We start from the raw sequence: 12,338 nt of genomic DNA on the forward strand, positions 1-12,338 counted from the left end.
AGATATGCAACACTTACCACAAGTATAATTTGGGCAACATTTGTCTTCATGAATATGGAACACGGGTTTATATCCAGGTTTGCAATCAAATTTCACAGTGGGACAGGTGGTCATATTACATTCTGAATGAACAAAAATTGACACTGATTAAAAAGCTTGAAGCTATTCTTTCAGCTTGGTACTTATGATCCTAAGTGATCTTAATTAGAGTGGTTTCACTGCAGGTTGAAGAAAAATTGACTTTCTAATACTGCTGTGAATCAGTGAACTTATTGCAGTAATTCAATGGTGTTACCTGAAGAGCCTAGAAGAATTAAAAGAGCAAGATTCGATTATCTGCCTTGTAGGGTCTATTTATTCCTTAATTGAAGCATCAACACATACCCCAGGAGTAAGCTCAGGTGACAATGGGAAAAACTAGGATACTTTCCCGTAACAAATTTTGATTCAAGTGACATGGTGATTTTAGCATTGTTGTCTATATTCTGTTCCCAAGTGTATAAAAGTGTGTCCCCTGAGGTGATGTCTCAGGTTCTTTTTCCAGAAGAGGCAGAATCCTAACTCTAACCGCCATAAATTAGATACATCAGAAAGACTTAACAATGACAGACTAATTATACAATGGCCGAGTGGAATCATGGTATGTAGAGAATGCTTCAATTCAAAGTCCAATCAAGGTCTTACAAACCAGACAATATTGTGGTGAGTCAGGAACTTGGTTCGAGAGGTGCCTTGAATGGAAGCCAGTGGGGGGAGGGGGGAATTGAAACATAGCAACAGAATGGCACAGCAGACTAGTGCAGCAGCAGGGTGTGAAACTACTGGAGGAAGGAACACAACTGGGAGCAGCAGTCGTGCCAAAGAGGGCAAAAAGGAAATCTGTCAATTTCACGCAGTCTGAAGCTGGTATTTTGTTTGCAGAGTTTCAAAGCAGGAGTAACCAGCTGATTGATATTGGGGGCAGGAAGCTTCTGAGACAGAAGTAAAAGTCAGTTCTTCAACAGTTAGATCGAGGACTCCTCTCCAAAGTCTAAGGGAATTTAATGACCTCAACAGAACAATAAGAGTAAAGTATCTGTGACTTTAACCCTTCCCTGCATTCAATGCATATATGTATTGCATTAAGTTTACATGTTTATGCCATTCCTCCGGGGTTTCCGTAGAACTTTTGCCAAAGTTATGGCAGACAATCTGAAGAATCCGTACGGGTTCTTCGCCAGCACCTCCCAAACCCGCGACCTCTACCACCGAGAAGGACAAGGGCATCAGGCGCAGGGGAACACCACCACCTCCAAGTGCCCCTCCAAGTCACACACCATCCTGACTTGAAACTTTATTGCCGTTCCTTATCGTCGCTGGGTCAAAATCCTGGAACTCCCTCCCTAACAGCACTGTGGGAGTACCTTCACAACACGGACTGCAGCGGTTCAAGAAGGCGGCTCACCACCACCTTCTCAAGGGCAATTAGGGATGGGCAATAAATGCTGGCCTTGCCAACGACACCCACATCCCATGAACGAATATTTAAAAAAAATCATCCCCCCAGTGATTTAGCTTTAATAGGGGCACCACTGATTATAGACGTTTGGAACAAAGTGAGGCCCTTAAAATGAGCTTTAATTTCCCTCAAAACTACCTCCTAGTAGATGGCACCAGTCATCAATGAAGTCCACTACATATTTTGGTAAACACTGTCGTGCTCCTCCTTTGATGTAGTGGGACCAGATAATCTGTTTTGAGATAGGGTGCCAGGTATCAGCCATGGCTCAGTGACAGCAATCTCACCTCTGAGTCAGAAGGTTGTGGGTTACAGAGGGGATTGTAGAGTGAGTGAATGGAAATACAAAGGCGATTGCAGTGTGAGTGTAGTGTATGTACCTTTAAGAGAGAACTACTTTTACAGCTCCTGTATACTGTAGTACCGGCAGTGACCACACCTGTATATAAGCCCTGAGCAGGCATCTGTACTGTTAGTTTTTAGACTACCCTCATCCAGTAAACACTTGTTGATTGTTGATCTGCAGTCTCCGTCTATTTATTGAAGAACACCATACCTTAAGATTCACGGATTTAACAGTGGCGATGAGGTCGATTCGAACCTACCTGCAACCCTGCATTTCCTCCCAAGGATTCGCTTCCTGGAGGACAGTGGAAGAAGTCGAGGCCAGAAGCACGGGCGTCGACCACGAGCAACCGCCCAGTCATCCAGCAGAGAGTGAGCATCGCAGGGGAGGCTGTTGAGAGCTGGGCTTGGTTCTCCAGCCACGACGATCCAGCAACAGGCTGGCAACAATGCAGACCCTTCCCGGACAGTGGCGGCTGGAGTCGACCGACGGCACAGAAAAGACCGAGCAGCGTCGACGGGGTAAGAGAGAGGGTAAAGCGCACAGGGCGCAGCCGGGGGTTGAAGACCTAGCGGCGTCGACGGAAAACAAAAAGAGAGAGAGGGTAAAGCACAGCCGGGGTTCAGGACCGAGCGGCGGCAACGAGAGAGGCGCACAGGAAAACGCGCAGAGCGCAGCCAGGGCTTAAGGGCTGAGCAGCGAGTGCATGAGACGCCATTTTTGAAGCCGCAGCGGAGAAGAAGGGCGAGCGCGGGAAGAAAGGGAAGCGCGGGAGACGCCATTTTAGCCAGTCTAACCACACCCAGGGATGTCGAAGAGTGGCAGTGCCACAGCGTTCGACAATGAAGTCGAAGATTGGGCGACATGTGGAACGCACTGAAGTGTACTGCAAGGCGAATGAAGTGCCAGATGCCAGGAAAGCATTGGTTTTGTTGAATTCAATGGGTGCAAAAACGTATGGCTTACTGCGAAACCTAATAACCCCAGAGAAGCCAGTGGATAAGGATTTCGAAAGCATAGTGGAAATCCTACAGGACCACTTAAACCCCACACCGCTACTGATAGCAGAAAGATTTAAGTTTCACAAAAGGAACCAGCATAAATACGAAAGTAATGCTGAGTATTTAACGGAACTGCGCAAGCTATCAAAACACTGCCAGTTTGGAATGGGACTAGCAGATACGTTAAGGGACAAGTTTGTGTGTGGGCTTCAAAGTGAAGGAACCCAGAAACGGCTTCTATCAGAAAAGGATCTTACGCTGGACAAGGCTTTCAGCATGGCAGTATCACACGAAGCAGCCGCACGGGGCGCTGCAGAGATACAGCGGAGACCGCAAGAATATGGCACCAATGAAATGTCATATGGAGCAGGGAAGTGTTATCACTGCGGCAGAACAACACACGACCAGAAGGATTGTTGGTTCAAGGACCAAGTGTGCAGACAGTGTGGAAAAGCACGACACATAGCAAGAGTCTGCAGGTCAGGGAAGAAAACCAGCAGCAAGAAATCTCCACAGGAGAAGTACAAAAAGGTACATAAGGTGACGGAGAGTAGTTCAGACGAACAGAAAAGTGATACAGACTCCGGAAGCAAGGAGCTGGGTTGTCTGAAACTACATAATGTAATCAAAATGGAGGATCACCAGACTATCTGGGTCACGCTCAAGATAGACGGAGTCCAAGTGAAAATGGAATTGGACACAGGATCAGCCCTAACAGTCATAAACCGAAGGAATTACAAGCGGCTATTCTCACATATACCCTTGAGAGCTACAGAGATTGTCTTGAAGACGTACACGGGGCAAAAAGTCTACCCCAAAGGAAAAATAAGGGTGAACGTGATATACAACGGCCAGGAAATACCAAAAATGGACCTATATGTATTGCCAGATGGAGGACCACCACTACCAGGACGTGAATGGATCTGGAAGATAAAATTAGATTGGCATTCCATACAAGCACTGACGGTAGAGGCCAAAAAGGATGACGACTTCACACCTGGACGACTGTCAAAAATGCTAACTGACGCACAAGAAGTGTTCCAGGAGGGACTCGGAACACTAAAAGGCATAACAGCGACGATTAAAATAGAGGAAAATGCAAGCCCAAAGTTTTTTAAGGCCAGACTTATGCGATCCGCCCAGCCGTCGAAGCAGAGCTGGAAGGTTTGGAACGTTCAGGAGTACTGTCCAAAGTGGACTGGAGCGAGTGGGCTACACCCATCATTCCTGTAATGAAGAGGTCGTTGAGTAATACGCCTGGGGAACCAAAGAAGGTCCGCATCTGTGGGGACTTTAAAGGTGACAGAGAACCCAGTCCTTCACATGGTACAATATCTGCTTCCGCGGATTGAAGATATTTTCGCCTCGCTATCTGGAGGAAAACGCTTCACTAAGATTGATCTGGCCCAGGCGTACCTGCAAATGGGGGTAGAAGAAGCCTCAAAACAATACCTTACGATCAATACTCACAAAGGTCTCTACCAATACAACCGGCTGGTGTTCGAGGTAGCATCGGCTCCGGCTATTTGGCAAAGGGCAATGGATCAAGTCCTGCAAGGGATTCCAGGGACCCAGTGTTATTTGGACGACATCCTGGTCACGGGCGAAAATGACAGTGATCACCTCGCCAACCTGGAGCAGGTGCTCACTAGATTGAAGGGATATGGGCTACGAGCTAATTGCCACAAATGCGAGTTATTCCAGAAGCAGATCTCGTATTGTGGCCACGTTATTGATGAAGAGGGGTTACATAAGTCCCCTGAAAAGATTGAGGCAGTAGTCAAGGCTCCAGCACCGGAAAATGTGTCACAACTGAGGTCGTTCCTCGGGCTGGTGAACTACTACCATAGGTTCTTACCAAATTTGTCTACAGTATTACACCCACTGAACACCCTAATGCAGAAGGGGGTACCATGGAAGTGGAATGACGAATGTAAACGAGCTTTCCAGAAGTGCAGAGAATTGATCACATCAAAAGAGGTGTTGGCCCATTTCAACCCAGCACTACCAATTCGGTTGGCGTGTGATGCATCACCCTATGGTATTGGAGCGGTGCTGTCGCACAAATTCCCAGACGGGTTGGAGAGGCCAGTAGCCTTTGCATCTCGGTCACTAACCTCAGCCGAGCGCAACTACGCCCAGATTGACAGGAAGGCCCTCAGCCTAGTATGGGGAGTAAAAAAGTTCAACCACTATCTGCACGGGCAGAAGTTCACCTTGCTGACTGACCACCAACCACTTGTCTCCATCTTTAATCCAAAGAAGGGCGTTCCGGTGATGACTGCGCAACGGCTACAAAGATGGTCCCTTTTTCTAGGGGCGAACCAATATGAAATAGAGTATAAGGGCACGAAACAGCATGGAAACGCTGATGGGCTATCACGCCTGCCACTGCCTACTGCGGAGGAAGCACCAGCAGTGGACCCTGTCGAAATATTTTATTCGTCGATAATTGAACGCTTGCCAGTAACTAACGCGGATATAGAGAAGGAGACCCAAAATTGTTAAGTCTGTGTGTTATATGGAGAATTACTACACAGACCACAAGAGTAAAATTTAACAGGTCTTTACTAGTCGAAGGTCAGGGCGGAACTGCCCAATAAATCATTACACAGCACTTATATACTGGTGTGGTCACCACCGGTATTACAGTATACAGCAGCCAAGATAAAGTAGTGCAACCCTTAAAATAGTTCTCTTAAAGGTGGAACGGTTACATACACTACAGAAATGATCCGACACTGTCTCGGGTATATGATTTGACGGTGAAGGGATGGCCAACACATGGCGACTCACTGTTGCCAGCATTCTCATCCAGAAGAGAACAGCTGTCAGTATGCCAGGGGACAGTGATGTGTGGATCCCGAGTGGTAATTTCACCCAAGTTAAGGGAGAGAGTGCTCAATGAGCTTCACGAAGGCCATCTGGGAGGGGTGAAAGTGAAAAGCCTTGCTAGGGCTTATGTGTGGTGGCCGGGAATTGATCAACAAATCGAGGACCTAACAAAGAGCTGCTCAGGATGCCAGAAGGTCCAAAATGCACCACCACATGCCCCTCTACACCCATGGGAGTGGCCCTCCTCTCCATGGCAATGGGTGCATATTGATTTTGCTGGTCCATTCATGGACTCAATGTTCTTAATAGCAGCGGATGTGCACTCGAAATGGCCTGAGGTGATCAAAATGTCCTCCACCACTACAGAGAAAATGATTGCAGTCCTATGGACCATATTTGCCAGGAACGGCTTGCCAGAGCAGATTTGCTCTGATAACGGACCACAGTTTGTGTCCGAAGAGTTTCAGAAATTTATGAGAAGGAATGGGGTAAGGCATTACACATCCGCCCCGTATCATCCAGCCACAAATGGATTGGCTGAGAGGTTCGTACAAACCTTTAAAAACGCAGTAAGGGCCATGTGCAATGACGACATTCCACTGTAGCATAAGGTGGACAATTTCCTGTTAGCCTACAGAAATGCGACACATGCAGTTACCAACCAGACCCCGGCCATGATGTTCTTTAACCGAAGGTTGAGATCTCGTCTGGATTTGCTCAGACCAAATGTGCGAAGAAATGTTGAGAATAAGCAATTCCAGCACATCAATGAGAAGCCGACAAGGAGCTTCAATGTAGGACAACCAGTCTTGGCCCGCGACTACCGAACAGAGAAATGGCAACCCGGAACGATATGCACATGGCAGGGGCCACTAATGTACACAGTGGATGTCGGGGAGAACATTGTGAGACGCCATGTTGACCAGATCCTAGCGTCACAGGAACGAGTAAACCCCATGCCTCGCGTACCTGGTGATGAACCCGACATACTGGTAGCATCTACCCCAGAAACAGTAGCATCGGAAACTGATGAACTAACCGATGACAGGGGGCCAGAATCGCCTCCGCACCAAGAACAAGACACTCAGGAAAGGCGCTATCCAGAAAGGATCAGGAAGCTGCCCCAAAGACTGAATCTATAAATGGACTATTTCAGTTAATGTGCATGTTAAAAGTGTTAACTGTTATTTGAATGTTATGGTACTGTTAATCTAAAAGGGGAGGAATTGTAGTGTATGTATCTTTAAGAGAGAACTACTTTTACAGCTCCTGTATACTGTAGTACTGGCAGTGACCACACCTGTATATAAGGCCTGAGCAGGCATCTGTACTGTTAGTTTTTAGACTACCCTCATCCAGTAAACACCTGTTGATTGTTGATCTGCAGTCTCCGTCTATTTATTGAAGAACACCATACCTTAAAATTCACGGATTTAACAGTGAGTAGATGGAGTAGCACAAAATCTAGGCTGACACCATCAGAGGTGCTGTATTTCAGATGAGACAAAAAACCAAGGCCTCATTTACCCTCCGGTGGACGTAAAAGATCCCATTGCACTATTTCGAAGAAGAGCAGGGAAGTTTTCCCTGGTATCATGGCCAATATTTATCCCTCAACCAACATCACTAAACATATTGACCTGGAGTTTTCGCTAGTTTGCGCTGATATTTCCAGCACAATTCCCCCAAAATGGACCTCACATTCCTTTTGACATGGCGAACACATTTACTGCCTAGTATCTAGTTATATTTTACTCTGACCTGGGTACCGTAACAATAAGATCCCTCATTGCAGGCACTGGACACTAAGATCTTGCATGCGCTGCCACACAATGTTTCCTCAAAAAAAAAATTTGTGCGTGGTACCTTTACACATGGGCCCAGAAATTCAGGTCTCCACGGGTGAGTACGCGCTGGGTACTCACCTGTAGGCCGAATGGAAGTGCCGGTTTCCTGCATGCACTGCGCATGCGCGGGAAACCGGCACTTCCGTTCCTCTGACAAAGGGGTTCAGAGGTTGAACGCGCGCGCAGGGGAGGCTGCGCGTGCACTTTGAACTTACGATTTCTTCACAGGTTTTCCCGGGGGGTAAGCCTGCAGGATTTACACATTTAAAAAGCAGAATATAAAATTATTTTTTTCAAAAATTTAAATTATTGTTTTAAAATAGTTATTTAATGTAATTTATAGTTTATTTAAAAAGTGTGATGTTTTTAAAAAATTTATTTGAAGGTTTACTGCTATTTTGGGGCCCATAGTATTTATAAGTTTTGACAGGTCTTCCTGTCAAACTTATGAATGGGCTTTTCCCTCGTCCGATTGGCTGCCCATGGCTCACGTGATCCCAGGGGACGCATGGCACTAACTACGCCCCTGGGATACGCAAGCACAGCGCGCCGGCAGCTGGGCCAGGCCCCGGAGCGGAATTCCACAGGGCCCTACAGCTCAACTGCCGGCACGCAAGTTAAGTGCAGGTCGGGGGCTTACACCCGCGGGAAGCCCCCGACCCGAATTTCTGGGCCATGGTATCTATGGGGAACAGTTTGTGAGCGGCCTGTGGGAGACCTTCCCGATTGCTGTGTAGCTTAGAGGGAACATTGCTGCCACATGTTCTGTCCTAACGTTTAGAAGGCAAACTGAAAAGCACTCTAGTAAGATTACGCATGACTGTAAACTAACAAAGTAGTTTATTTAATGATACATGAATGAGCAGAATACAGTTTTCACAGTGAGATTTACCTATCTCTTAACAAAATAATAAAATATACGACTTTGCCCTACGACAGTCTGAACTCACTTTACAAGTTAGCAGTCCCTGAACTTATTAGTACTGACCTCTCCTATTATAAGCCGCATGCATTCATGCCTCAGCCTGAAGTCTCATTGGCTCTTTCACTGGCTGGAGAGAAAGCAAGACCTCACTGTCTCCCTCAATGTCCCATGCTCAGACGGCTCAAAACTGATTTCTCCAGCAGAGAGAAAAAGGCTGACCTCTCCCTCAGCTCTCTCTATTGAAGGTTGGCTTGCTGAGTTGCCAATCAAAGTTACCAACTTGAATGAGAAATCCCCCGCAATGGTGTGGGAGCTATGGCAATTACATTGTCTGTTTATCTAAGCCTTTTCTGCCTTTTCTGGGCATATTGAAAGAAAATAATTCTTGCATTAAAGGCACAAACAGGTATAGGATGTGCTTGATGACTCCTGATTATCTCAAAACTGATGTGATATGTGAGATTACACAATTTTGACAGCTGTTTCATATGATATTCCAACTATTGTCCTGATCAACATCCTAGCTGGTTTGTGTCACTGGGACTTAACCCTTTGTGAACTGAATTTAATATTTAGCAAAATCATTATGTAAATAAACAAAACCTCTTTCTAGGCCAAATAGGCAAAAACACAGCATATATTTGGTGTGGTTTTTGGATACTGGAATGTCTCATGCCTGAGCAGCACGGTGAAATATTCTTACACAGCGGAATGTGCAACATGTCTACTCACCGCACTTGGTTTCTGCACAACAAAGGTCATGTTGGCTTCTTTGAACAACTGGCACAAAACCGTGGCCTTTGCACACTACTGGTGGTGATGGAGGGCATTTGTGGGCTTTGCAGACAACGCTCATTGTTGCGTTATTGCAGAAACAGTCCTGACAATTGCTTTCCCATTTTTCACCAATCTGTCACAAACACACAAAGACATGTTAGGAGGTCTATATACAGGCTAAAACTGAAATTAATGTTAAGCGTAGTGACAGACATCATCTGCTTATCTAAAGAACGTACCTGTCTTGGTTTTCCATCAGGTCCTATGCACTCTAGTAGATTAAAAAAAACACATGTTTTATAAACTGATGCTGCACCAAAACACATTACAAGATAAATAATCAACAGAGAGAAAGAAAACATAACATTCAAACAAAGAGAAGTGAAGGATGAGAATAAGTGATTGCTGATTAGAAGATGTAACACAGACTTCAAGAGATAGTCAACCAGCAGCACACTGTTGTGTATGTACCTTTAAGGGGAGAACTACTTTTTACAGCTCCTGTATACTGTAGTACCGGCAGTGACCACACCTGTATATAAACCCTGAGTAGGGATCTGTACTGTTAGTTTTTAGAGCAACCCTCATCCAGTAAACACCTGTTGATTGTTCCTCTGCAGTCTCCGTCTATTTACTAATGGGCACCATACCTCAAGATTCACAGATTTAACAGTGGCGACGACGAGTGGATTCAAACCTACCTGCAACTCTGTAGAAGAAGGCTGATTCCAGGAATACGGGCGTCGGCCATCCGGAGAAGACTTCAACATCGCAGAGGAGGCTGTGGAGAGCTGGGCTTGGGAAAAAGGCCGAGCAGCGTCGACGGGGTAAGAAAGAGGGTGAAGCGCACAGCGCGCAGCCGGGGTTGAGGACCAAGCGGCCGGAAAAAAAAAGAGAGAGGGTGGAGCGCACAGCGCGCAGCCGGTGTTCAGGCCCGAACGGCGTCGGCGAGAGAGGCGCATGGGAGGGGCGAGCAGAGCACGCAGCCGCTGTTCAGAGGCTGAGCCCCAGCGGAGAAGAAGGGAGAGCGCGCAGGAGAAGTGCGCAGAGCGCGCAGCCGGTGTTCAGAGGCTGAGCCGCAGCGGAGAAGAAGGGAAAGCGCGGGAGACGCCATTTTGAGCCGGCGGAGAAGAAGGGAGAGCACAGGAGACGCCATTTTTCTTTGCCAGTCTAACCACACCCAGGGATGCCGAAGAGTGGCAGTGTCACAGCGTTCGACAATGAAGTCGAAGATTGGGCGACATATGTAGAACGCATAGAAGTGTACTGCAAGGCGAATGAAGTGCCAGATGCCAGGAAAGCACTGGTTTTGTTGAATTCCATGGGTGCAAAAACGTATGGTTTACTGCGAAACCTAGTAACCCCAGAGAAGCCAGTGGAAAAGGATTTTGAAAGCATAGTGGCAATCCTACAGGACCACTTAAACCCCACACCGCTGCTGATAGCAGAAAGATTTAAGTTTCACAAAAGGAACCAGCATAAAGATGAAAGTAATGCTGAGTATGTAACGGAACTGTGCAAGCTATCGAAACACTGCCAGTTTGGAACGGAACTAGCAGATACTTTAAGGGACAAGTTTGTGTGTGGGCTTCAAAGTGAAGGAACCCAGAAACGGCTTCTATCAGAAAAGGATCTTACGCTGGAAAAGGCTTTCAGCATGGCAGTATCACACGAAGCAGCCGCATGGGGCGCTGCAGAGATACAACGGAGACCGCAAGAATATGGCACAAATGAAATGTCATACGGAGCAGTAAAGTGCTATCGCTGCGGCAGAACAACACATGACCATAAGGATCGTTGGTTCAAGGATCAAGTGTGCAGACAGTGTGGAAAAGTAGGACACATATCAGGAGTCTGCAGGTCGGGAAAGAAAACCAGCAGCAAGAAATCGCCACAGAAGTACAAAAAGGTACATAAGGTGACGGAGAGTAGTTCAGACGAACGGGATAATGATACAGGCTCCGGAAGCAAGGAGCTGGGTTGTCTGAAACTACATAATGTAACCAAAATGGAGGATCACCAAACTATCTGGGTCACGCTCAAGATAGACGGAGTCCAAGTGAAAATGGAATTGGACACAGGATCAGCCCTAACAGTCATAAGCCGAAGGGACTACAAGCGGTTATTCTCACATATACCCTTGAGAGATACAGAGATTGTCTTGAAGACGTACACGGGGAAAAAAGTCTACCCCAAAGGAAAAATAAGGGTGAACGTGATATACAACGGCAAGGAAACACCAAAAATGGACATATATGTATTGCCAGATGGAGGACCACCACTACTAGGACGTGAATGGATCCGGAAGATACCATTAGATTGGCATTCCATACAAGCACTGACGGTAGATGCCAAAAAGGATGACGACGTCACACCTGGACGACTGTCAAAAATGCTAACTGACGCACAAGAAGTGTTCCAGGAGGGTCTCGGAACAGTAAAAGGCATAACAGCAACAATCAAAATAGAGGAAAATGCGAGCCCAAAGTTTTTGAAGGCCAGACCGGTGCCTTATGCGATCCGCCCAGCCGTCGAAGCAGAGCTGGAAGGTTTGGAATGTTCTGGAGTACTGTCCAAAGTGGACTGGAGCGAGTGGGCTACACCCGTCATTCCTGTAATGAAGAGGTCGTTCCTCAGGCTGGTGAACTACTACCATAAGTTCTTGCCGAATTTGTCTACAGTACTACACCCACTGAACATCCTACTGCAAACGGGGGTACCATGGAAGTGGAATGACGAATGTAAACGAGCTTTCCAGAAGTGCAAAGAATTGATCACATCAAAAGAGGTGTTGGCCCATTTCCACCCAGCACTACCAATTCGGTTGGCGTGTGATGCATCACTCTATGGTATTGGAGCGGTGCTGTCGGACAAAGTCCCGGACAGCTCGGAGAGGCCAGTAGCCTTTGCGTCTCGGTCACTAACCTCAGCCGAGCGTAGCTACGCCCAGATTGACAAGGAGGCCCTCAGCCTAGTGTGGGGAGTGAAAAAGTTCAACCACTATCTACACGGGCAGAAGTTCACCTTGCTGACTGACCACCAACCACTTGTCTCCATCTTTAATCCAAAGAAGGGCGTTCCGGTGATGACTGTGCAATGGCTACAAAGA

General features: G+C 46.8%; 1 protein-coding gene across 1 annotated transcript in view; it reads right to left on the reverse strand.

Moving 5' to 3' along the window:
• The window catches only part of LOC147106550 (intestinal mucin-like protein), a 65,578-nt gene that overhangs the window by 50,861 nt on the left and 2,379 nt on the right, over positions 1 to 12,338 (reverse strand). Inside the window, exons 4-6 of the mRNA XM_086007501.1 lie at positions 9,469 to 9,500; positions 9,185 to 9,362; positions 18 to 122 (exon numbers count right to left, since the gene is read on the reverse strand). Of these exons, the coding sequence (XP_085863627.1) occupies positions 18 to 122; positions 9,185 to 9,362; positions 9,469 to 9,500 (315 nt within the window). The remainder of the gene's footprint in view (positions 1 to 17; positions 123 to 9,184; positions 9,363 to 9,468; positions 9,501 to 12,338) is intronic.

The sequence above is a fragment of the Somniosus microcephalus genome, chromosome 15 (assembly GCF_052327205.1).
Source record: "Somniosus microcephalus isolate GS21.2 chromosome 15, FLI_Smic_1.0, whole genome shotgun sequence".
NCBI classification, from domain to species: Eukaryota; Metazoa; Chordata; class Chondrichthyes; order Squaliformes; family Somniosidae; genus Somniosus; species Somniosus microcephalus.